The sequence below is a fragment of the Ambystoma mexicanum genome, chromosome 14 (genome assembly GCF_040938575.1).
Source record: "Ambystoma mexicanum isolate Mex_15411 chromosome 14, UKY_AmexF1_1, whole genome shotgun sequence".
Classification (NCBI taxonomy): domain Eukaryota; kingdom Metazoa; phylum Chordata; class Amphibia; order Caudata; family Ambystomatidae; genus Ambystoma; species Ambystoma mexicanum.
Window position 1 is genome coordinate 1,867,272 of NC_090940.1, and position 27,351 is coordinate 1,894,622.

The following is a 27,351-nucleotide window of genomic DNA, read 5'->3' on the forward strand; positions in this document are numbered from 1 at the left end:
AGACCGCAGGAAAGGTCATGGGAACGTCCATGCACCCCGGTTAGTGAAGAAATTCCATCAGAACTTCCCAGACAAACCAGGGCCCAGAGGAAGAACAACCTTAGGAGGGGCCTTGGGGGGCGGAGGGGGGGGAGTGCTGTCATGATGCCTACTCCCGGCATCTGGACCAAGCCATCCGCCCCGGAAGCAGGCATCCAGACATTTAGTAAAACCTCAGAAGCCCCGGCTAGGGGCTATCTGGGTTCAGTCCTGGCGCCTTAGGTGCCAGGCTCATAGTCATCACTTACCTCAGGCAGACCATGCTGCACATGCATCCAGGACAACGTGAGACCTGGAAGGGACTATTTTTCTGCAAGGACTATTTTTTTACTTGGGTGTGGTTCTAGGGACTTCTTACCTGGGACTACTTTTGAGGCTATTTAAACGACGCCCGATCTACAACACACGCTTCGCGTTATTCTGCAGCGTAACGCTCACCGTGCCTGCAAACCTGCATCCAGTCTTTGCCACGCCCGCCTCGCATCCGGAGCTCCTAGAAGAAAGGGGAAAATAGGAGAAGAGGTTAGGTTACGGACATTAATCTGATTCCTTACCTGATTCAGGATCTTGCCGCTCCATTCTCACCAGTCCACAGCATCTTCGACTCAGCGCTGCCTCCATCATTTTCTTCGGCGATCCTCAACACCTGGGGGAAAAAGACAAAGGAATAGCGAGGTGAGCCTAGAGAGACTACAAAGACAATCATTTTACCACAAGGCTTACCTGATTTACCACCGGAGGCATTATCCTTCAATACGCCGCATCTTCTTACGCTGCATCTATGAAAGAAGGACAAAACAGCAAGTTATACTCACGCAACTTTACCGGATAGTGTTGGGTAATACAGACTCTTACCTGAATGCCACCAGAAACCTCCAGACAGTATTTGTTGCTGCAAAATCACAAAGGGGTACAAGAGTGAGCATTGGACATATTGAACTCTTTAAACTTGGTAAACTCCAGAGTCAATAATCTTTCAGAACTCCAATACCCCAAACCAGTGAAGTAACTGGTATCTACGCGCCCCTGCAAGCCACGCAGGATGGAGAGCTCATCCATTAAAAACATAAGGTGAGGACACTAAGTGGGAATATCGGAGGTGGCCAGCGGGGAGAGCGGGAGCAGTGGGGAGGGGTCTGCACTCAAATCCACGGGACTAAATCCCTTTCTCCATCTACAGGAGAATATTCCTATGAGTCAAGCACATGAGACTAGGCGGGTCCGTCCAGACAGCCATCTTTACCCTACGCTTCACATTGGTGGAGGCCGCTGCTGTCCGGGTTCGATCGACGCCCCTGTGGGAACCAGGTGAGCGTAACAGCTGTTACCCCCTACTGTTTTCAGTTTGTATTGACTTATCACATTCAGAACATGAATGTGGTCAACCCAGTGTGATTTCTCTGATGTATCAATAGTACATCATTTTGCTTGAAAGACGCATCACATCCAGAGCATGCACATGGTCTCCCCCGGTGTGATTCCTCCATTGTATCACAAGATGATCATTTCGCTTGAAAGCCTTACCACCTTGAGGACATGTATATGGTTTGACCACAGTGTGATTTCTCTGGTGTACCAATAGCTCACGCTTTGTATTGAAAGGCTTATCACATTCACAACATGCATATGGTTTTCCCACAGTGTGACTCCTCTGATGTCTCAATACATGGCTTGTTTCCTTGAAAGCCTGATCACATTCAGAACATGTATGGGTTCCTCCCAGTGTGACTCCTCTGATGTATCAATAGATGAGGCTTCTCCTTGAAAGCCTTATCACATTGAAGACATGCATATGGGTTCCTCCCAGTGTGACTCCTCTGATGTATCAATAGACGAGGCTTCTCCTTGAAAGCCTTATCACATTCAGAACATGTTTGGGTTAACCCCAGTGTGACTCCTCTGATGTATCAATAGATGAGGCTTTTCCTTGAAAGCCTTATCACATTGAGAACATGCATATGGTTTCACCCCAGTGTGCTTTCTCCAATGTACCCAAAACTGACCATTACTCTTGAAAGACACATTGAGGACATGCATATGGGTTCATCCCAGTGTGATTCCTCTGATATAGCACAAGATGATAATTTCGCTTGAAAGCCTTATAACATAGAGGACAGGTATATGGTGTCAGCCAAGTGTGATTTCTCTGTTGTACCAATAGTTCACCCTTTGTCTTGAAAGACTTATCACAATCAGAGCATGCATATGATTTCACCCCAGTGTAAATTCTCTGATGTATCACAAGTGCATCATTTTGTTTGAAAGACTCACCTATTCAGAACATGAATAAAGGTTGCCCCCCAGTGGGATTCCTCTGATGTATGACAAGATGATCATTTCACTTCAAAGACTTCTCACATTCTGAACAAGCATATGGTTTCACCTCAGTATGATTTCTCCGATATCTGACTAGTTCACACTTTTGCTTGAACGGCTTATTGCATTCAGAGCAGGTATATGGTTTCCCCCCAGTATAACTCCTCTGATGTATCAATAGATGACCCTTTTTTATTGTGTTACGGTTAACATGAAACCTTACACAAAAATCAATACAACTGCAAAATAATACAAAAATTCCTCATTCCAAATAGACAAAATCACATCACATAATCAAAATGTCAAAAATAAATCATCAGTTAAAAAACATCCAAGAGCAATGATCAAAGACACATTTCCCCCCCCCCCCATCCCGCAAAACAGTCCAAGTGTTTATCAAACACCTTAATACGAGTAGGAACCAAGGCTTGACAGTCCATAAGCCAATGTCTAAGGGTTTCCAACTCCTCCTGCAAGTTGCAAAATAGACATGTGGGTGAAAATGTCGCCATGGAAGGTTTACGTCAACCTCTAATCCTTTCCTTAGTTTGAAACTGATTAAGCCTGAAACGCAAGAATACAGATCTTAGTTTACTACATGGAAATCATTTCAGATAGGAAGAAAGATGGTCCTTTCTGTGGAGAAACCTGGCATATTCCGAAAGAAAAAGCACATCCAGAACATTCATATGGTTTCAACCCAGTGTGAATTCTCTGGTGTACCAATAGTTCACTGTGTCTTGAAAGACATTCAGAACATGTATATAGTAATCCCAGTATGATTTCTCTGATGTCTGACTCGTTCAAACTTTTGCATGAAAGCCTTATTGCACTCAGAGCATGCATATGGTTTTACCCCAGTGTGACTCATCTGATGTAGCAATAGATGCCCCTTCTCCTTGAAAGATTTATCACCTGCATTCAGAACATGTATATAATTTCACCCCAGTGTGAATTCTCTGATGATGCAACAGTTTACCCTTTTGCTTGAAAGCTGTAGCACATTGAGGGTATTATATGGTTTCTCCCCAGTGTGAACTCTTTGATGCATTACAAGTGCATCATTTTGCTTGAAAGACTCACCACATTCAGAACATGAATAAAGGTCACTAGCCGGTGTGATTCCTCTGATGTTTCACAAGATGATTATTTCGCTTGAAAGCCTCATCACATTGCGGAAAAGCATATGTTTTCACCCCATTATGATTTCTGATGTCTGACTAGTTCACACTTTTTCTTGAAAGTCTTACTGCATTCAGCGTAGAAATATGGTGACTCCTCATGTACCAATAGACGACTCTTCACTCCCCAGTGTGATTTATCTTATGTATCAATAGCTCACCCTTTCTCTTGAAAGCCTTATCACATTGAGGACATGCATATGGTTTCACCCCAGTGTGAATCCTCTGGTGTGCCAATAGGTCGCCCTTTGTCTTGAAAGACGTATCAGAATCAGAGCATGCCTATGATTTCTCCACAGTGTGAATGGTCTGAAGTATCACAAGTGCATAATTTAGCTTGAAAGACTTATCACATTCAGGACATGAATAAAGGTCGCCCCACGGTGTGATTCCTCTGATGTATCACAAGGTGATCATTTCGCTTGAAAGACTTCTCACATTCCGAACAAGCATATGGTGTCTCCCCAGTATGATTTCTCTGATGTCTGACTAGTTCACACTTTTGCTTGAAAGCCTTATTGCATTCAGAGCAGGCATATGGTTTTTCACCAGTGTGACTCCTCTGATGTATCAACAGATTACACTTTTGCTTGAAAGACATATCACATTCAGAACATGCATATGGTTTAACCCCAGTGTGACTCCTCTGATGTGTCAATAGATGACTCTTCACCTTGAAAGACTTATCACATTCAGAACATCCATATGGTTTCACTCCAGTGTGAATTCTGTCATGTACCAATCGTTGACTCTGTGTTTTGAAAGACTTATCACATTCAGAGCATGCATATGGTTTCACCCCAGTGTGAATTCTATGGTGTACCAATAGTTGACCCTGTGTTTTGAAAGATTTACAACATTCAGAACATGTATATGGTTTCTCCCCAGTATGATTTCTCTGATGTCGGACTAGTTCACACTTTTGCTTGAAAGCCTTATTGCATTCAGGACATCCATATGGTTTCACCCCAGTGTGAATTCTCGTGTGTGCCAATAGTTGACCCTGTGCTTTGAAAGACTTATCACATTCAGAACATGCATATGGTTTCACCCCAGTGTGAATTCTCGTGTGTACCAATAGTTGACCCTTTGTTTTGAAAGACTTATCACATTCAGAACATGTATATGGTTTCTCCCTAGTATGATTTCTCTGATGTCTGACTAGTTCACACTGTTTCTTGAAAGCATTATTACATTCGGAGCATGTATATGGTTTCAACCCAGTGTGATTTCTCTGGTGTACCAACAGTTCACCCTTTGCTGTGAAAGACTGATCACATTGAGGACATGTGTATGGTTTCACCCCAGTATGATTTCTCTGATGTCTGACTAGTTCACAGTTTTGTTTGAAAGCCTTATTGCATTCAGAGCATGCATATGGTTTCACCCCAGTGTGACTCATCTGATGTAACAAAAGATGACCCTTTTGCTTGAAAGACATATCACATTCAGAACATGCATATGGTCTCTCCCCAGTGTGATTTCTATGGTGTACCAATAGTTTACTTTTACTCTTAAAAGACTTATAACATTCAGAACATGTATATGGTTTCTCTCCAGTATGATTTCGCTGATGTCTGACTAGTTCACACTTTTGCTTGAAAGCCTTACTGCATTCAGAACATCCATATGGTTTCACTCCAGTGTGAACTCTTGTGTGTGCCAATAGTTGACCCTGTGTTTTGAAAGACTTATCACATTCAGAACATGCATATGGTTTCTCCCCAGTGTGATGTCTCTGGTGTAACAATAGTTTACTTTTACTCTTGAAAGACTTATCACATTCAGAACATGAAAATGGTTTCTGCCCAGTGTGATTTCTCTGATGAATCCATAGATCACTTGTTTCTGTAAAAGTCTTGTCACATTCAGAACCTTTTTGTTCTTTCTCTTTGGTGTGTAATCTCTGATCTTGACATTTATGTCCTGTTTCACTGAAAGTAGCTTCACATTCAGAACATTCAAAATGTACCTCCATTGTGAGGATGTTATTCCGTGTCAAATTCAATCGCAATCCCTCAGTTCAGGGCAGGTGCATTTTTACAAATTTGAATGTCAGGAATAAACCTCTATCCTCGGCCAGAGCAGGCGGGTCTGACAATAGCACCTTTCAACGACCAAAGCATGGTTTTTTGCCTTCTGTTCATGCTTTTTGGGCTTTAATAAATTTCAGCTGCCACTGGAACATCAACAACTATTGACTTGCACCAAAGTGGGACTGCTATTGATTCTGAAGCATCAAGTCCAGAGTTGGTATTGAGCACCCTTTTCATACTGAATGTGGCACACCAGTGCATTTATTTTAACAATATTTGGTAATGACGATCTACACAATGCCGGAACATTCTCTGCCTCTACTTTAAAGTGGCAGCCATTGTCGTCTCCTCTCTCGATTCACCTTCTCTGCAGTATCGATTCAGTGGTCTACCATTAGATGATGTCCTGAAAGGCTTGTCACAGCCAGAGAACCTGTATAGTCCTATTCCATTGTGGCACATAAGAATTATCATCAGGTGGCCAATTATATTGAATTTATTGCAGGTCAGTTCATTTGCAAAGTGCCTGTTAATGGTCTCTCCTTCCTGTATTCTTTAAAGCCTTGTGACACTCGTTAAAGAGGAGGGCGTGTCCCATTTAGTGCAGTTATATTGACTCTCTTGGGTTTAGTGCAAGACGTCGCTCCCGAGAACCAGCTATCAGAGGAAATCTTTGTGAAGCCATTTCACTGTTTTCAATGCCCTGTTTGAAGGAAAAGGAAAAACAGGATTAGTGTTCCATAAGCAACAAATACATATTTCTTATTTGAAAAATCATATGTGAAAAGCAAAAAGGTATGTTTCAACTTTATAATATTTTATAATAACTTTATAATACTGGTTTCATGAAATCCTGGAATTTGTATGGAGGACACAGAGTTAAATGAATAGAGTAACTTGTCTGCAATTCCATGAACAGGATTAACACATAAATCACTAAACATGTGGCCCATTGACCATTCATCCTTTGTCACAGAAGTCAATAAAGGTGTGACCCAACTATCCCACAGCCAGGATGAACACAATGCAGTGACGTGCAGTCACTGAACTCTGAGAAATGGCCAACCCGTCAGTCGAGTCATTGCTGGTTGTGGTCAATTAACCAGCTCCACGGTGCACAGAAAAGATGGTGGAACAGGAACAAAGAGGAAAGGAAAGGTTGACTGCAGTGAGATAGAAATAATGGGAGGCATGGTCATTTTGTTGAGTAACTATCCAAATGCCTGCAGTGGAACCATAACTTTCTGGAGCCTTACAGACGCAGACATTGTGAGAGGAGGAAAAAAGTACATCTTAGATGTAGTAATTCACATTCTGCCTACTCTTGATGGAAGTCACGCTGTGGGGTGAGAAGAATGAGTGGAGAGAAACAAACCTCTCAGACACAGAGCCTGAAGCTGAGGAGGAGGGAGCGATGGAGACAGTATTGCATCAACAGGATAGAGACACGAATACCAAGTGAAGAAGCACATTATGGGAGTTGTAGTACAGACACCCCTAACAAAAGGCAGAAAATGCAGAGGGAGGGAAATGCTGAAAAGGTGAGCGAAGCCAGACACGTGTGCATGCTGAGGGGAGAGGTCCAGACACGTGTGCACATGCTGAGGGGAGAGGTCCAGACACGCGTGCATGCTGAGGGGAGAGGTCCAGACACGATGCATGCTGAGGGGAGTGGTCCAGACACGCATGCATGCTGAGGGGAGTGGTCCAGACACGCGTGCATGCTGAGGGGAGTGGTCCAGACACGCGTGCATGCTGAGGGGAGAGGTCCAGACACGCGTGCATGCTGCAGGGAGAGGTCCAGACACGTGTGCATGCTGAGGGGAGAGGCCCAGACACGTGTGCATGCTGAGGGGAGAGGCCCAGACAGGTGTGCATGCTGAGGGAAGAGGTCCATACACGTGTGCATGCAGAAGGGAGAGGTCCAGACATTCCCCAAAGGAGTATGAGATGCACAGGGAGGGACATTAATCAGAACTGCTAAAAACAACGCAAAGGAATTCAAAAAGATCCCCTGTTCTTTATTACTACCAAAAGGTGTACATATCCGGATAAAATATATTTATGGGATAACACTGCACCGTGTTCCTCACAATAAGGGTGATAGTGTAACTCACCAGCAGTAACTCGTCAAGGTTCTGAGCATGTCTACACAAAGACAATGAGATTCACAATGAGGGCAATAGTGTAACTCACCAGCAGTAACTCACCAAGGTTCTGAGCATGTCTACACAAAGACAATGAGATTCACAATGAGGGGGATAGTGTAACTCACCAGCAGTAACTCACCAAGGTTCTGAGCATGTCTACACAAGGACAATGAGATTCACAATGGGGGCGATAGTGTAACTCACCAGCAGTAACTCATCAAGGTTCTGAGCATGTCTACACAAGGACAATGAGATTCATAATGGGGGCGATAGTGTAACTCACCAGCAGTAACTCACCAAGGTTCGGAGCATGTCTACACAAGGACAATGAGATTCACAATGGGGGCGATAGTGTAAACATGTCTACACAAGGACAATGAGATTCACAATGGGGGTGATAGTGTAACTCACCAGCAGTAACTCACCAAGGTTCGGAGCATGTCTACACAAGGACAATGAGATTCGCAATGAGGGCAATAGTGTAACTCACCAGCAGTAACTCACCAAGGTTCTGAGCATGCCTACACAGGGACAATGAGATTCACAATGGGGGCAATAGTGTAACTCACCAGCAGTAACTCACCAAGGTTCTGAGCATGCCTACACAAGGACAATGAGATTCACAATGGGGGCGATAGTGTAACTCACCAGCAGTAACTCACCAAGGTTCTGAGCATGTCTACACAAGGACAATGAGATTCAAATGGGGGCGATAGTGTAACTCACCAGCAGTAACTCACCAAGGTTCTAAGCATGTCTACAAAAGGACAATGAGATTCACAATGGGGGCGATAGTGTAATTCCCGGCAGTAACTCCAAGGTTCTAAGCATGTCTACACAAGGACAATGAGATTCAAATGGGGGCGATAGTGTAACTCACCAGCAGTAACTCACCAAGGTTACAATGGGGGCGATAGTGTAATTCCCGGCAGTAACTCCAAGGTTCTAAGCATGTCTACACAAGGACAATGAGATTCACAATGAGGGTGATAGTGTAACTCACCAGCAGTAACTCACCAAGGTTCTGAGCATGTCTACACAAGGACAATGAGATTCACAATGGGGGAGATAGTGTAACTCACCAGCAGTAACTCGCAAGGTTCTGAGCATGCCTACACAAAAATACTGGGTTTCACAATATATTTCTATCTGTTTTAAATTCTAATACATCTACAAACGCATGCAATGATGTTCTTGGATTGAATACTGACCGGGCTAATGAGATGGAAATAAAAAGGTAATAGATTGTGTCATCAAAATAAATGCAGCAACACAGGATATGAAGGTGAAGGGTCTTAAGACACTTCTAATCACCCTTCTCCTTTATTCTCCTGACACAGACTTGTCAGCACTTTTGTTATCCCTGTTCATGTCGCCGTATTCTAGGGATGTGAAATCTATCCTGATCCCTACATCCTTCCTTGCCTCTAATGCAGGCATGCACAATGGTGAACCTTGCCTAATAAGAAAGTACTGTTTCTGTGGCCTGGTTCTGAGCCATCTCCACCCTGGATTTACTCACCTGAAGGTGTGGTCTGCAGAGCTCCAAGCCATACCTGAAATAGGTGACTCAATGATGGGCAACATGGCCTCTCTTTCTCTGCTGGTTAAACCAACGTTGCTCTTGCTCTGCTATTGAACTTGTCTTATTGTTCCCCTACTCCAGTTCTTATTTAGTCCCCTATAAAGGACATATGCGCAGTATGTTTGAGGAATTGCTAAATACCTCTGTTGCTAGCTTTTTTTAAATGATAGCATGTTCTGGTTTGTTAATTTTGACTTTTGGATAAAAGTCAGAAAATATAGCTTTGCCAAAATATCTCTAGGAGTGTTTGCTTTTGGATTCATGTAAAGATGTAGCATGGTGTGCTTAGACCCCTCCTGTGGGACATCCATCCAATCAGGTTGCTTCCTGGCACTGATTGAATGAATGTAGGTTTGACTCTGGACCTTATCTCTTCTATAACTTTAATAACTACTCAAAGATACTAAATGACGCTCCCTTAGGGAAGAATTTATTTTTTGGGGCTATGTGGTACCACTTTGAGGGCCACATAAAAATGTTGCTTTTTCGTTGTTGGTTTTCATGCATATTTGCCTTTATTTTTGTGATCAGAGGGACTTCTTCTAAAGTCCCCCTATAAATGCGTCCCTTTCCAGGTATTGTCCCTCTGTCTCCCTTATGGCTCCTAAAACAGGGGTATATTTTAGACATATCATTTTTGTTGTAGGGTGATTCTATCACCCTACAGGTGTGCTGAGAGGTAAGCAATTGTGTTTCAGTTTTGTCTTCACCAGGAGCGCAGCTGGTTTTACCACATTATTAGCCCAGTGAACTAATAATTTGCTTTTTCAGTGTTAAACCCAGCAATTTTGTTTTGGGCCATCCCTTTTAACATTGGGACCATGAAGCAGGCTGTTGTGCTGATGTGGGCTTACCCTGATCCCAGTCCTGTACATGCTATAGTGGTCTAACCTGCCTTAGACTAGTTTACTGCCCCCAACATGCCCAGTCTACTTCCTGTGTGGGTAGCCACCAAATGGTCCTCCTCCTGATGCCTTCACCATCACCGCTGTTCCAGGGTACAAGGCCCCGGGTATCAGAACTTATTCAGCAAAAGAAGTCCTCTCTTTACCAGGTTCATGGGCCATTTCTGAGCCACATCCTGAGTGATTGGTGCTTTGGAGAACTTGTCTCCGGATGCTGATGTTCTGTGGTCCTGATATCTTCATAATCTGCTGAGGGACGGCTGAACCCGGAGTAGTGTGGGTGTTACTGAATAACTCTATGACAGATTACCATCGATTTCCATTGGCCTAAATTCTGCTCAGCTTCCTTTCTTCCTTGACTGTCTCAATATAGGTCCTGGAACTGAAGCTCTTAACAGGTGTCTACTGTGGCACTCTCTAGGGTTGGTTGCTTATTTGTTCACACCTGTGGGGTTGAACAAGTACTGACCTGACTTTAACCCAAAGCCATGACTTGCCTAAGGACTTTATCCCATTTATCGCTATGGGGAATGCTCTACAAACATTTTTTTTTTAAAGGACTACACCTAGCAGAAATGTGATATTTTTCCAGGTCACCAAAATGCCAGGGGCAGAGGACATGACAACACACACAAGATAACATCACAGGAAGTGATGTCACACAACCTTTGAACTTGATGACATGTGAAATAAAATTACATGCCATTTAACCTTCATGATATCATCCGTAGTGACTGAAGGAGGGTGAGAAATGTACATAGGTTTACATTTCATAAAATACCAAATTGGTACTGTTGGGGTGGCCAGGAAAGGTCCCGATGAGGAAAAGGGTTTCACATTTGAATTGCCATATTTGTGACTTGGGTTTGCAGCAAAGTTGGCGCGAAAGTAACTAGGATATGTTACTTTTAGTGTTACTTTGTGTGTAAATTGATACATTTAAGATTGCAAGCGCGCAGCAAGATAAATGTCAAAATACAATCTGTATATGGTGTGCTACAAAGCGTCTAGAAGCTGGGCAATGAAGAGCTTCATCATTTGCATGTGAGGAAGGGGATTTGTCATGAAGAACCCACTGTTAAGTAGACACAGTAGTTATTAAACAATGCATGCACTGAAATACATACATGGGGAATTTACAAATCTTTATTTGTGTTGTTTTTATCAATTGGTCAAGCTCTGCAGTCAGGGTTTGCGATATGAATTCTGAGTGACATGGGGAAACTGGTTTTGTAGGGCTTCGGAGGCCAGAGGTAAGGTAATGAGTAACTATGACCTTAGCGTGGAGTCAGCCAACAAGCCATCCTGGAGTGTTTTATGGCTTTGCAGTATCACGGAACAAAGATGCAATCTTTTTAAGTCCATGGGAGCTTGTTATTTATTGTTCAGGGGGATACAGCCATTTCTTTCTCACGAACAATAAACTTGGGGTGAAGGGACGCTCGAGGCCAGAGTGACCAATACGTCTTAAGTTTTTATTGTTTTCTCAGGACGTGACCGACGGCCATGCGTGTTGAATTGGTAGTCATTTAGATTAAAATGTTCCAATGACACCAGCAAGTCGGGGTGGGTGAGATGACTATCACCAGTTCAAAGGGAACTTGATTATTCATTCATCCCCAAACCATGTGCAAATGCATCCGTGGTTAGGCGGTCTCAGGCCAGATGGGACTGGTAATGAATTATGTTTGTATGTGAATGTGTAACTGAATGATGATGTCATGGCCTACCACAGACAAATCCTAAAAGAGTGTGTGTTGTACACATGAGCTGAAAATGGTAGTTAGGATAACTGCAAGAAAGACTGGATCACTTTTGTACAGGTTTCGACTAATCATATGTGGGTGATGGATTGTAATAGAATATATGGGAGTGTTGTAACTTGCAATGTGTCAACTTGTGTGGTTCGGAAAGACTTGGGTTATTTTGACTCTACAGCGGCATCTAGCCCCTCCCGGGACGATTGTACAATAAACTTGCTTTACGTACAAACGTGCACTCACTTCTTAGGGGGGGGCCTATTTTGGGTACAGGTGATTAAATGCCCATCCACAGAGTACGAAAGCAAAGAAAACACTTTTAAATAACCAATGTGGCTGCTGGGAGTGCTGTTCACAGAGGCATGCTTGAAAAAGAAAAAAGAATTTCAAGGCTAGCTGACAATCAATTCTGAAGCTAAGGTGAAGGAATGGCCTTACATGGGTGCAAGCCACCTAGTGTAAAAAGACTATGGGCCTCATTACGACCCTGGCGCTAATGGGTTAACGGTGCCGTAAAAGGCTGCAGCGCCGTTAACCCATTAGCGCCTGATTCCGAGGTCCCTTTGCGGGACCCGACCTTAACGGCTGGTCTACACCAGCTGTTAAAGTAGGGACCTGCAAAGGGACCTTGGTGCTAAGTACGGTACCGCAATTTGCGGTACCGTACTTAGCGCCTTCCCCATTCCCATTGAGCCCTATGGGGTAAAAATGGGAATGGGGAAGGGCCATAGAGGAAGGGGGAATTACCGCCCCGCCAACCTTGTAATGGGGTGGTAATTCCCCCTTTCTCCATGGCGGAGTCGGTAAGTTACCGGCATGGACCATGGTGCTATTAGCACCATGGTTTTCCGCCTGGGTCGTAATGAGGCCCTATAGGACTCATTACAAGGTTGGTGGTAACCCTTTAACACCGCTTCCGGCACCTAGCTTCTCCAGTATGGGGTCTGGCATGGATTCACATGCTCATGTATATTCCCCGTCGTCAGGCTGTGATTCCTCGGTAAAGAAAAAATCAGTTTCAGTTTCATTTCTGAACTGTCTTTCTCCTTACAACCAATCACTGGTCTCTGGGTCAAACTGCCCCCAGCCAATGACTGCCCTCTACCTAAGCCCCTCCTCTGATAGCCATCTTCAGATTTTTACCGCACGTTCAAGTGTTGGGAGTCCTCGTGCTTAGCTCTCTGGCTTTTACTGAGTTTTGCGCTTTCTGAAAGAGTTTACTCTATTTTTTGGTCAATCGAGCTTTGCGCTCCATCGATCTACCTTCCGATTAACGGGGACCTGCTTTTCAGATCCTTCAGCGCCTCTCAAGGGCGAATTTCGTCGAGTTTCTTAGTGGAGGATTCCAGAAGTTTCTTCATGGTCTACGCCGCGTGGACATGTCGGAAGAGAAGAAGGATTCGGCTCCCCTTTTCAAGATTTGTTCTGACTGCGGCTTGTGGATTGTCTTCTCAGACGACAAGCATTCCAAGTGTCACTACTGCCTGTACCCGGACCCAACGCACATGCAAGAGGACTGTGCATTTTGTCAGGAGATGGTGCCCCGCACGCTGAAGGATCCACATCGGCGGCTCAAGGAGTGGCTACAGGCCAAGGCCCCTGCTCTGGGTGGGTCCCAGCAGCATGCCTCCCCTGCTACCAAGAAAACTGAGCGGTCTTCTAAGACCTTTGGGGGCACTCCTCCCATGAGGGCCCAACAAAAGACCAAGCAGCGCAAGTCCACGGTCACTGGGGGCGCCGTTGCGACGGGCTCCTCGGCGGCCAGGGCGAGTACAGCGTCTCCAGCGGCTGCCGGTGACCCGGCAAGAAAACCATGTTCCTCAGCTGCTGCAGGAGGTGCCGGCCATGCTGAAGAAGGGCGCGATAGAGCTTGTCCCAAAGAGGCTTCGGAGTATATTCACGTTACTTCCTCGTAAAAAAAAAAAGACCGGCGGCTGGAGGCCCATCCTAGACCTCTATCGTCTGAACAAATACATCAAGTCCCAAAAGTTCTGGATGGTGACTCTTCAGCACGTGCTTGGACAGCTGGAAGAAGGGGACTTTCTGTTGTCACTGGACTTGGAGGATGCTTATTTCCACATCCCCATTCACAAAGGGCATTGCAAGTTTCTGCGCTTCGTGGTTCAATGGCAGCAACACCAATTCTAGGCCCTTCCCTTCGGATTGAAGTTGGCGCCAAGGGTGTTCACCAAATGCCTGGCGCTGGTGTCAGCGCAGCTGCGTCTCCAAGTAATCCATGTTTACCCTTACTTGGATGACTGGCTCCTTCGGGCCAGCTCAAAGGACATTGCCGTCGACCACACGGCGAGGACCATCCACCTTCTGTCGGAGCTGGGGTTCTTGATGAACTATGCAAAGTCCTGCTTGACTCCATCGCAGGACGTGCTGTTTCTGGGATCCCCATTCAACACAATGTCGTGCCTGGTGTCTCCATCAGAGGAGATAGCGGCCATCTTGGGCAAGCTACAATGGCTGTTGGCCCTGAAGATCGCAAGGGTGAGGTCCATCAAGTCTCTTCTCGGCATGATGTCGTCATGCATATACCTCATTCGGCTGTGCAGGCTACGGATGCGTCCAATACAGGAGTTCCTCGATGCCCGTTGGATACAAGTGTTGGGAAGCTTCAAGGACAAGATCACACTCGACAAGAGTTTCCGTTGAGCGATACGGTGTTCGGGAGTGCGCGCTCATCTGTCCGTAGGCGTGGATTTCCAGACTCCACCTCACCAGGAGACGGTCAGGACGGATGCCTCCCTGGAAGGATGGGGGGCACGCACCGGAAGTCTTCACGCAAGAGGCCTGTGGCTACCAGAGGAGAAGACGTTGCACATCAACGTGTTGGGGCTGCAGGCAGTGTTTTGGGTCCTTCCTTCTGTCCCTCAAGGGCAAGGTGGTACGGGTCTTCACAGACAACACCACCATGATGTTCTACATCAGGAAGCAGGGGGGCACCAGATCCCCAGCGCTCTCCAAAGAGGTGCAGGACCTATGGCACTGGGCCATAGCCCAGGGGATGTTCCTCATCCCGTTTCATCTGGCAGGAGTGAAGAACACTGACGCCGACTCTCTCAGCAGCGAGCTGCGCTCTTGCTATGAGTGGAAACTTTGGCAGGACCAAGTGAATCACCTGTCCCGCAGATGGGGCAATCCCCAGATCGATCTGTTTGCGACAGCGACGAACACCAAGTTCCAGAGATTTGCCAGTGGTTTCCCCAGCCAGGGCGCATGGGGGACGCATTCTCATTCCCCTGGGATGGCCTGTCTCTGTATGCGTTCCCTCTGCTGCCGTTGCTTCTTCAACTCATCAATCAACGCAAACGGTCCCAGTGCAGGATGATCCTCATTGCACCGGCATGGTCGAGGCAGATAACATACCCGGACCTTCTCAGCATGTCAGCGTCCCCGCCAGTCAAGATTCCAGTGGTCGCAGATCTTCTTGTCAGGGAAGGAGGTGCAATTCGGCACCACGACCCAGGATCGCTGAACCTGAAGGCCTGGCTCCTGCAGCGTTAGAGTTCGGGGGCTGTTATCTCCCAGCGGACTGCAAGGAGGTGCTTGCCAAGGCCAGAGCATCATCTACTCTTAAATGCTATGGACATAAATGGAAGAGGTTCTCCGTTTGGTGCCGTACACAGATGATCGATCCTCTACGAGTCACGGCTCCGCAGGTGCTGCCGTATCTGCTGTCGTTGGCCAAGGCTGGACTGGCGCATGCCTCCATCAAAGTTCATCTGACGGCTATCTCCCGCTACACCAGATCCCTGGGACGGTCGTCGTTATGGTCACACCGTCTGGTTAAGGACTTTGTCAAAGGACTGTTCTGTTTGTTCCCGCCGGTGAAAGCTCCAGCTCCAGCGTGGGAACTCAATGTGGTGCTGACTACGCTCATGGGTCCTCCGTTCGAGCCTATGCATTCGGCACCACTGAAAATGTTGTTGTGGAAAACAGCTTTTCTTGTGGCCATCACCTCCGCACAACAAGTGGGAGAGGTCCAGGCCCTCTCATGTAAACCACCTTATTTGACATTCGACGAGACAAGGGTAGGGCTACGGACGCACCCCTCTTTCATGCCCAAAGTGCCGTCGGACTTTCATCTAAACGAGCCCTTGGTATTACCTGTATTCTTCTTGACGCCTCAGTCGCCGGCTGAGAGGACTTTACACTCGCTGGATGTGACTAGAGCGCTGAAGTTCTATGTGGACCGCACAAAGAGTTTCCGGAAGACGTCCCAACTTTTTGTGAACTTTGGCCCTGTGAACCAGCGGAAGGCCCTCTTCAAGGCTTCCATTTCCAGGTGGCTATCCGGCTGCATCACCCATTGTCACCGGTTGGCAAACCGACTGTTGCCTGACCATCCGAGAGCCCATTCGACCAGAGCGATCGCTGTAACTACAGCGTTCCTGGTCTGGTGTGCCCTGCTGGACATCTGCAGGGCGGCTATGTGGAGGTCGACGCACACCTTCACGAGATTCTACTGCGTCGACTGGGATTCCAGGGAGGAGTCCAGAGTGGGCCAAGCCGTGCTGCGCAACCTGTTCGCTTGAAGGTGAGCCTGGTGAGGAGGTAAGAGATGCTTATGTTGAGCCTTTGCCACCTCCCATGGTTGTGCATGTGTGTACTGCTATGTATTCTTTATTCATGAGTATGTGAATCCATGCCAGACCCCATGATGGAGAAGGAACAAGTTACTGGCCTGTAACTGTTGTTCTCCAGCATGGGTCTGGCATTGATTCACATGCAAACCCTCCCTCCTACCCCTCTGCGGCTCTTCTCTTGGTCCTACTGCCACTTTACGTGCTACCAAATCTGAAGATGGCTGCCAGAAGAGGGGCTTAGGTAGAGGGCAGTCATTGGCTGGGGCAGTATAACCCAGAGACCAGTGATTGGTTGTTAGGAGAAAGAGAGTTCAGAAATTAAACTGAAACTGATTTTTTCTTTACCGAGGATTCCCAGCCTGACGACGGGGAATATTCATGAGTATGTGAATCCATGCCAGACCCCATGCTGGAGAACAACAGTTATAGGTATGTAACTTGTTCCTTCCCGGTGTGACTGGGACATTACAAGTCCCGGTGGACCGGGAAGCCCGGGCTAGAAAAAGTTAGTCCCTATTCTCGTGGAGTCCCATAGGACTCCATGAGAATCGGTTGACAGAAGCACTGGCACCGTTACTAACAGTGCCGGTGCTTCCGGGATGAGTCTGCCTACCGGGACCATAGCAAACAACAGGGTCAGACCGGCTGGGCGCAGCAGCACCGGCAGGCAGACACATCGTATGGGGTCTGGAAACAAGGATGCCGGTAAGCTTACCAGCACCCTTGTTTCCAGATTGCCACACATCTAATGAGGCCCTATACCTCCTATTTACCATAAGAAGATCAACTTATTTTATTTTCCTCTGCTAGATGGTTTACAATGTGTTTCTCTCATCCAATTTGGTCCAGGAATTGGGTTTAACCTCTTGCAGGTGATAACCACCTCAGAGATCCAGAGTTAGACCTGGTATCACAAGAATTATATTGTGATCTGGCAGAGGGGAAATTGTGGGTTTCAGGGCAGTAGGGAGTGTGAAATAGATTTGTTAATGGAATTTCTTTCAGAGCCAGACGAGTAAGCACGAGTAAGCACAGGGTTAGGTCCCTTACCCTTGTGAAACTCTCCCAAATTGGATGTCTGATTAAGACTAGGTTCCCAATCTAGTGGAAGACCATAAATCCTGGAAGGCCAGACCTAGTTTGAAGGGTCAAAAGGGAAATTATTTCAATTATCCTAACAACACTGCTGAACCAACATATTGCCAAACCATTCTCATATTTCAGATACAATATACTGTTTTGCACTCTAGGAAAGGGAAAGAACAGATTTTAAAAATCATCAAATGGTATTGATACAGCTCTTCTTCAGAAGCGGTGGGGTGAATGAGGCTTCAGAAATGAAATAAGAGTGACAGCGTTGCTATAGTAGACTTACTATACCAGACTATTGTGGCATGCAAGTGTAGCATAGAACATTAAAGTGTAGTGCCAGGAAAGCATTATAAAGCTTCCTCAGAGTACCATTATTTCCTGATATCAACATTGACTTACAGGAACGTTACAGAGGTAGTAAGAGTAAACTCTAACGTGACGCATAATATATGTCAGTATAATACTCAGCAAGAGACTAAAATATGCACTCTAATACACCTTATGCTTTCTCAGAGCTTAGAGGTTGCAGAGTTTCACAACAGCACACATGTACCTCAGCAGTCACTGTAATGATAGGTCAGGCTTTTGGTATGTTGTGTTGAATGCCTCCTCCATCCAATTGTTTTTCCACCCTTCATTTCTTTGCATTTGAAGTCACAACACAGTTTCCTAATTGCACTGAAGGGGCCACAATTAGTCTGTACCAGGTGGGCTCTGATACAAAGCTGAAGGAAAGAAGGAAACGGGTAGTAACGGATCAGATTTTGGATTGGGCCAATACGACTCTTGAGGTTTGGGGTATTTATCATGGCAAATGTTTAGATGGTTGATTGAGCCTCTGAGAAAGAGTGGGATGACTCAGGGGGCACAGCTCAATAACACAGGCACGCTCAGTACAATCACCAGAGATGTTATGCAACAGCTGATAAGAGGAGTCATCTCCTTTTGTCAGAAGCTTCAGTGGGGCATTGCCTGAGAAGAACAAGGCTTCATGAACTCTGAGCTCCTTGGCATCCCTGAAGATAGTTTGCACAACAGATGGCCACACATCCTAGGAAATGATTCAGGTTTACTGGAAGATCTGTGGGTGTGTGGAGGTCTCTGTTAATACAGTGGATTGAGTTATGAATATAGAGAATGCACATTTAAAGGAAAGGGGCCAGTGATAAGAATATAGTCGCATACCAACAAAACCATGCCACACCCGTGGGTTGGATGCAATAAGGACTGGGTGACACACCAATATGTGGCCTCGCAGAAGTCCAGCAAGATGTTTTATCAGCTAAACAGTGATAACCTATAGTTAAGTATTGGTTACACTTGGAAGGTATGGCTCTTACAACCACCCCAGTTGCAATGTATCAGTAACATATGGAGTGTACAGGCAGTGGTAGTGTGAAACATGATTTGTTGTGATGTCAGAGATGTGGGATTTGAATTAAGTAGAAAGTGGTTGTTCCAGTGAAAGGGCAGGTGCATAGAATTAGTGTTCATCCTTGCTTATTACATACATTTCATATTACAGACAAGGACCTGACAATTGAATGTATTCTGGCAATCAGAAGGGAGAAGGCCAGTAACGTTGCAGATAGCATTATTAAGGACATGACCTATGCTAGTAACTAGAAACTTTGGGAATCTATTAGACTTACTTCCAGAAGTAAATTAAAAAACAAATATTAAAAAGAGTCTTCAGGTGATAGAGGTAATATTTCTTGAGCAAAGAAGGAAGTTCAGGTTGTCCATCATACAGTTTTATGTGTAATACTGTTTTCAATTTTTCTGGCAGTTATCTCAGTGTGCTGTCATAGATGGTGTAGCAAGGAAGACAAGACAGTAGTAAATACCGCGACCTACAGACCCTCAAATCATAATGTCAAAGACGACTTATTCCCATCCTTTGTACTCTGTGACGCATATGAAAGGTGCAGTGAGCTGCTGGCAACAAAAGGTGAATACATTTGCAGATATAAGTTTGTAATTCTAGGGAACAGTTAAGAATTTGGCTCCACCGCTGAAAACCTATATGCTTGTAACAAAATTATGACGAACATGTATGTGACCCAAAAATCGAATTAAAAAAACACAATCTAAGGAAGCAATAACGGAGTATACGATTCACGATGAAAAGCAAGTTTATTACATGCAAGTTACAGCCCGGAATGTCAGCCAGCTCTGCAAAAGTGGAACCAAGCTCAAAACACCAAATTTGAATACAAACAAGTTACAAAATACATGAAAATCCACAATCTCTACTGGCTCTTGCCAGTACACAGGTAAAAAAATGCTACACATTAGTCTGCCCTATTGACTAACAACTTACATGTGACCAGCTAAGTACAACCCCTGCTAATAACCTAATTGCATGGTCAGCATCAAATGCTCAATTCTGATTGGCTATCATCATCCTTATAACTGTAACACACAATGATCTATGTCGTTTGGTCAACATAAAATCTTGCACATTTACTGTGCATGCCCCCGAAAGGACCCAACCATGAAGCGAGTGTGAACAGTGAAATCAATACCTTGTGACAACAAATGGGCACAGTACTATTTTGTCATGAGATCTGACAACCTGGCACGCCCTGACGGGTCTCAGACCTTGCAGCTGCATATTCAGCACATCTCTTGCGACTCCCGTCCTGATACATGTTGCTTTCCTGGCATACATTCTTCCATATCTCTCTTGGGCAACAGGAAGCTTTATAAAAACAAAATAAGGCAGCCAAGGCACTGCTCCTGAGGACTAATTTCTCAGATGTATTTGCTCATTTTAAAAAGTGACTCAAAGGTTCTGTAGATGAAAGGACAGTATTCTTAAACACTCCGGCAGAGTGGAGGGTGACGGGGGCTAGAGAGGAGGGGAGGTTGGGCCGGGGAAGGTCACCCAACTCAACGTACCTGTCTCTAAGGAAGAGCACCCTGTCCTTAGCGGCAGTGCCTGTCCCTAGGTGACGTGTGTGGTGGCGCCTATCTAACAGAAATAGAAAGGAGGGCTGCCCCTAGTATTCTATACTGGTGACCAACGTATTCAATGAAAGCACCACCCAACGCACAAAGAGCTAAGATTTTTATTCATTCTTCAATCTTGTAGACAATCTTCAATACTGTAGGCAGATCCAATTTCGTTTTTGTTCAGCAAAGTCCAGAACTGTGGATTAGATTCTGTGGCTAGCTTGGTGTAATTGGAAAGAACTGTGGATTAGATTCTGTGGCTAGCTGGGTGTAATTGGAAAGACCTGGGAGCAGGTCAACTGCATATGTTCCTTCTTTTGTGTCAAATTTTAATTCTTACCCATAGGTCGCATGAGAAGGAGCAACTAGCAGTTCAATAATTGGAAAAGCCTGGGAACAGGTAAAGGTAAAAGGGCCATGGGGCCTTGAGGTATAAAAGAGGCTCTTATAAAAATACACACTTTCACCATAAGTGTGCATGAGAGCAATTGTATGAAGCAATATCCTTTTCCTCTTATTGGGGATATGTGTATTGGGTCATGAGAGCCCTCATGACCTCTGGGGTCGACCGGTTTCAATGGCAAGAGTAGATGAAGCCATCTTCCTCAGGACCATGATTCCATGTTAGGACTAAATCCGGGAGTTCAGAGTGGCTGAACTGGATCGGGCGTCTCCTGCAGGGACACAGAAGGGGGGGCATGGAAAAAGACAAGAGCCAATTAGGGGGGCGTAGACACAATTGACTGGCCTTACGGCAACAGGGAAGTCTATCCACTCTATAAGAGTGAGAGATAAAAAGACCAAATAAAGTGGTCATACATTTCAGGAGATTAAGGGTGCCTGATCACCGGTGCAGTCTAACTCATCATCGGGGGTGGGGGTGGGAGGGCTGGAAAGACAGGGGAGGTGCTGGGTCTCCACTCCCTTGTGACAACATGCTGATAGTGGGAAGATATTGAAAACAAATACCTCTGTGCCTTGTCAGGCGGTGGAGGAGGTGCTCTGGTCTGGTAATAGCAGGCAACACTGTTAAAGAAGAGTGAGTGTCAACACGAGAATGTGTCATCAGAGCAAGTGAAGAAATGAATGAGGCTGGGGAAGCCACAGCATGGGGCTGCAAAAGTCCTAATCCATACCTGATGGAGTGTGCTTGCAGAAGCACCCTCGACGTCTCCAGGTGCTCAGGAGCGTTTGTGCTGCTCCAAAACGCGTTTGATCGGTAAAAGTGCCCGATCGCCTAAAGAAACACGCGGGTAACGCGTCGAAACGACGTGGGCGGCTGTCAAGGCAACGCCCGTGGAGAGCGGTGTATGCTGTGGGCTGGTAGGTGTGTCCGACCGCCTCTCGAAACAACGAGAGAGCGCGTCGGGGACCGCTGAGTCTGCTGTGGGCTGGTAGGTGCGCGCAATCGCTTCTCGAAACAACGAGAGAGCGCGTCGGGAACAGCTGATGCTGTACACAAGCCTGGTGCCGGTGTCCATCATCCATCCAGGACATCATATCCCCCATCATCCATGAGGCTGAGGGATATATTACCACCCGTGAGGCAGCCTTTCTATCCCCTCCCCACCCTCGTATTCTGGCAATTGACGCCCTACCAAAAATCCATTAGGGCATTGTTCTCCCACCTGGGCGACCAATAGTGTCTGGAATCAGCTGCATCCTGGAACCCCTATCCCAGTTTGCAGACTTTTTCATCAAGGATCAAATTCCTAAAATGACCAGTTACATCAAGGATTCCACCAACATGCTGATCCTCCTCGACACTCTCCCATACAACCCCGAAGCAGAATGGTTAGTGACAATAGACATAGAATCACTCTATACTAGGGGTGTCATGGTATTAGTTTTATGACGGTACGATAACCTTCTTGCCAAATGACGGTATATCATGGTTATCGCGGTATAGCAGGTGGAGTTAGCTAATCTTAACAAATATTATCTAAAAGATCATAAACTGTCAGATTTATCATCACAAACAAGACCAGGCACCCAGGACCAGAATTGGGCTTTTCAAACATACTTTCCACTGAAATGTCACCCCTTGCTTCCACCAAACACAAACACACGTGTGGAGAGGAGGAGGGGAGAGCCCTGCCGCGACTGGCAAAGCAAACTTAATAGCTTTTCTTATGTGGTCATTTAGGCTTTTGGCTCCCCCACTGGCTACTGGTGAAGATGAACATGTTGCCATCTTGATAACCTGCACGCCACAGATCAATCGAGGTTGATGGTAGCATACGCATGTGCGCATGAACACACACACGCACTCTCTCTTTATGTGACAGCCTTTAGTTTACTTGCGGGCCAAAAGGTGTTCAGTAAACACGGACAAGTCACCTTTGGTATGGCAGCAGTGAATACCCACAGAGATGAGTGAATTTTGCAGTGTGACTTATTATATGTAAATTCAATGATAGAACCAGGGAAATCCCCCATTGTCATATGTTTAGCAAACATTATCCATTATAAATATATAAACCCCAAAGCCGCCATCCCAAAGTAAACCCTTTTCCTTCTTGGCACTGTATTTATTCTTCCTATTGCTAACATATTGATTGTGTCAGGCATGTGTGGTTTATGGAATGGCATTAAAAACTGCTCCAACTAAAACTACTTGGCAGATGGCACATCCAACAGTGCAAGACCAAGACTGCGCAGCACTTGCTTTCTGCAGCCTTTCCAAATCAGACTGAAAAGCACACTTAACGGTATAAACAGTATACCGGTATAAACAATGTGACGGTTATTATTGGTCAATTAAGTGGTTCACGGTATCTTTAACGGTATACCGTTATACCGTTACATCCCTACTCTATACCCGGATTCCTCAACAAGAGACACTAGAAATGCTGAACAGCCTACTCCACTCAGGCATCGAACTGCATGGAGTACCACCGGATTTCATTCATCAACTGGCCAAAATTGCACTAACTAGAAACTATTTCCTGTTTGAAAACATCTTTTATCAACAAACTTCAAGCACTGCGATGGGGACAACTTTTGCCCCCAGCCTCGCTAACCTCTATGTGGATCTTTTTGAACAGAAACAGATCTACCCCAACACCAACCCATACCTTACCAGCTTGGTCATATGGCGACGATATATAGATGACATTTTTGTGATTTTCAAAGGGACGGAACAAGAACTAGTAGCATTCCACGCTTGGCTCAATTCACTCAACCCCCATCTACAGTTTACTTTGGACAAAGACGAGCACAACACATATTTCCTTGACCTAGCCATCTCGGCCGGTGATGGGAAATTGGTCTCATGTGTCTACAAGAAAAGTACAGATAGAAACTCCCTCCTCTGCTACTCCAGTTATCACCCAAAAGCATTACGAGACAACCTCCTATTCGGACAGTTCTTGCGATATCAGAGGTTGTGTACCCAGACTCCAGCTTACACTACACAATCCAGACTCCTGCAAAAATAGCTGGCAGACAGGGGCTATCCCAGAAGGATTATCAAAGACACCTACAAAAGAGCCAGGAACATCCCCAGGTCTGTCACCCTGCAACAGAATACCAAACAAGATAACATCACAGGGCTCACAGCAGTATTCAGCTATTCGCCCCTTCTGAACAAAATAAAGAGAGAGTTGAAGAGACTATGGCCGATCCTCAACACAGGGAATACGGACATACCGGTCCCATGGTTCGCCCTCAAAAGACGACCCAATATAAGAGACAAAATAGTCAAAACCTTGACACAGAACACACCCACAACTGGACCGATCCAACGGACCCTCTGGAATACATCACCTGCTATAGGCCATGCCCCCTGCGGCAATTGCTCAATGTGTGGCCAGACAGCAAGAACCACTGAGATAGATATAGGATGGAAGACCCTGTGGAGACAGAGTACATTTACGAATTGCAACTCCAAGGGAGTCATCTACATGATCACATGTCCGTGCAACCTGAGATACATAGGCATGACAATGAGGGCAGTCCGCATACGTATGATTGAACATCGCTCTTGCATACGCACCAACAAGCTGACAGCTCCCTTAGTACAACATTTTACAGCCGAAGGACACATGGCAGACACTTTCAAATGGACCATCATAGAGAGAATCACACCGCCTGCCAGAGGGGGCAACTTCAACAACATCCTCTTCAGACGAGAACAGCAATGGTTTTTCAGACTGAACACATATTCGAAAGGCCTCAATGAAAACATCCAGTGGCACGACCGAGCCGTGCTCACCTAGGTACACCACCTTCCTGGGACGTTTCGATTCTGAGGGGTTTTCCCCTGCGGGCCCCAGCTGGTGAGTGTTCCCTATTGGGACACCACCACTGAGGCCTTCTCCCCCACTTGCCTTCATTTGCCCATTACTTTCCCCTCCCTCCCTTCCCCTTTTTTTCCTTTTCCCCCGCCCCCCCACACTGCCAACCCCCTCCCTTCCACGCTGAGCTTTCACTTTGTTTTACCATTTTGACCCCCGTGGGGGGCCCCCTTGTTGGTTTGACACCGGCACCAGGCTTGTGTACAGCATCAGCTGTTCCCGACGCGCTCTCTCGTTGTTTCGAGAGGCGATTGCGTGCACCTACCAGCCCACAGCACACTCAGCGGTCCCCGACGCGCTCTCTCGTTGTTTCGAGAGGCGGACGGGCACACCTACCAGCCCACAGCATACACCGCTCTCCACAGGCGTTGCATTGACGGCCGCCCACGTCATTTCGACGCGTTGCTCGTGTGTTTCTTTAGGCAATTGGGCACTTTTACCAATCGAACGCGTTTTGGAGCAGCACAAACGCTCCTGAGCACTTGGAGAAGCCGAGGGTGCTTCTGCAAGCACACTCCATCAGGTATGGATTAGGACTTTTGCAGCCCCATGCTGTGGCTTCCCCAGCCTCATTCATTTCTTCACTTGCTCTGATGACACATTCTCGTGTTGACACTCACTCTTCCTTAACAGTGTTGCCTGCTATTACCAGACCAGAGCACCTCCTCCACGGCCTGACAAGGCACAGAGGTATTTGTTTTTAATATCTTCCCACTCTCAGCATGTTGTCACAAGGGAGTGGAGACCCAGCACCTCCCCTGTCTTTCCAGCCCCCCCAACCCCAACCCAATGATGAGTTAGACTGCACCGGTGATCAGGCACCCTTAATCTCCTGAAATGTATGACCACCATGTTTGGTCTTTTTATCTCTCACTCTTATAGAGTGGATAGACTTCCCTGTTGCCATAAGGCCAGTCAATTGTGCCTACGCCCCCCTAATTAGCTCTTGTCTTTTTCCATGCCCCCCCCTTCTGTGTCCCTGCAGGAGACGCCTGATCCAGTTCAGCCACTCTGAACTCTCTGATTTGGTCCTAACATGGAATCATGGTCCTGACGAAAATGGCTTCATCTACTCTTGCCATTGAAACCGGTCGACCCCAGAGGTCATGAGGGCTCTCATGACCCAATACACATATCCCCAATAAGAGGAAAAAGATATTGCTTCATACAATTGCTCTCATGCACACTTATGGTGAAAGTGTGTATTTTTATAAGAGCCTCTTTTATACCTCAAGGCCCCATGGCCCTTTTACCTTTACCTGTTCCCAGGCTTTTCCAATTATTGAACTGCTAGTTGCTCCTTCTCATGCGACCTATGGGCAAGAATTAAAATTTGACACAAAAGAAGGAACATATGCAGTTCACCTGCTCCCAGGTCTTTCCAATTACACCCAGCTAGCCACAGAATCTAATCCACAGTTCTGGACTTTGCAGAACAAAAACGAAATTGGATCTGCCTACAGTATTGAAGATTGTCTACAAGATTGAAGAATGAATACAAATCTTAGCTCTTTGTGCGTTGGGTGGTACTTTCATTGAATACGTTGGTCACCAGTATAGAATACTAGGGGCAGCCCTCCTTTCTATTTCTGTTAGACAGGCGCCATCACACACGTCACCTAGGGACAGGCACTCCTGCTAAGGACAGGGTGCTCTTCCTTAGAGACAGGTACGTTGAGTTGGGTGACCTTACCCGGCCCAACCTCCCCTCCCCCCCTTGCCCCCCTCACCGTCCACTCTGTCTGAGTGTTTTAGAATACTGTCCTTTCATCTACAGAACCTTTGAGTCACTTTTTCCTACAAAACCGTTGTTTTTGTGATACCACGTTCATCCTGTTAACGGTTAAAAGGATTTCAACGGCTTGTCCGTGTGTTTTTTTGCTTCTACACTAGCTTACCCTGTTTGTTGTTACATTTTGCTCTGTTTAACCCATCTGCTGTAGAACCAATTGTCATGCCACTCCTCGATAAGGGCAGTATAACTACAACCTAGTTCAGTACCGTGGCAATGTCTCAACCCCAGGTACCATTCACTTCAGAATGTGTCCTTCACTGCTATTGCATTTATCTAACTCTAACATATCATTACCCTATCTCCTGTCTGGCGCATCTTTGAACAGCCATGTCTTGCTAAAATAACTAACAATCATGCAGCCCCTCGGACTTCATCCAAGAACCTTGACAGTCTGACAGGGGAAGCATGAATACAATCTAATTTACAAAAATGTCAGGAGCTTTGAACTGTGGCCTAGTGCATCACCAGTCAGGTCTGCTACTTCAACTAGGCCCCAATTCTAACAGGGAAACGCTCTGGTCAGTATTGTGCGAGGTCCTAAACATCAGTGCCTTTCCCAATTTACCTTTTACACCACCTGGCAGCTCAACAACATACTCAACAAGTAATAAGCTCTCAAAGGCGGCAAAAACAAAACCAAA

The 27,351-nt window shown here is 46.0% G+C and overlaps 1 protein-coding gene across 2 annotated transcripts in view; it reads right to left on the bottom strand.

Moving 5' to 3' along the window:
* Positions 1-2,533: 2,533 nt before the first annotated feature.
* Positions 2,534-27,351, bottom strand: part of LOC138527327 (zinc finger protein 84-like) — a 90,393-nt gene continuing 65,575 nt past the window's right edge. For both annotated transcript variants that reach the window (XM_069638379.1, XM_069638378.1), the window contains one exon: positions 2,534-6,275. In XM_069638379.1, the coding sequence (XP_069494480.1) occupies positions 3,892-5,514 (1,623 nt within the window). In that variant the 5' untranslated portion in view covers positions 5,515-6,275 and the 3' untranslated portion in view covers positions 2,534-3,891. The remainder of the gene's footprint in view (positions 6,276-27,351) is intronic.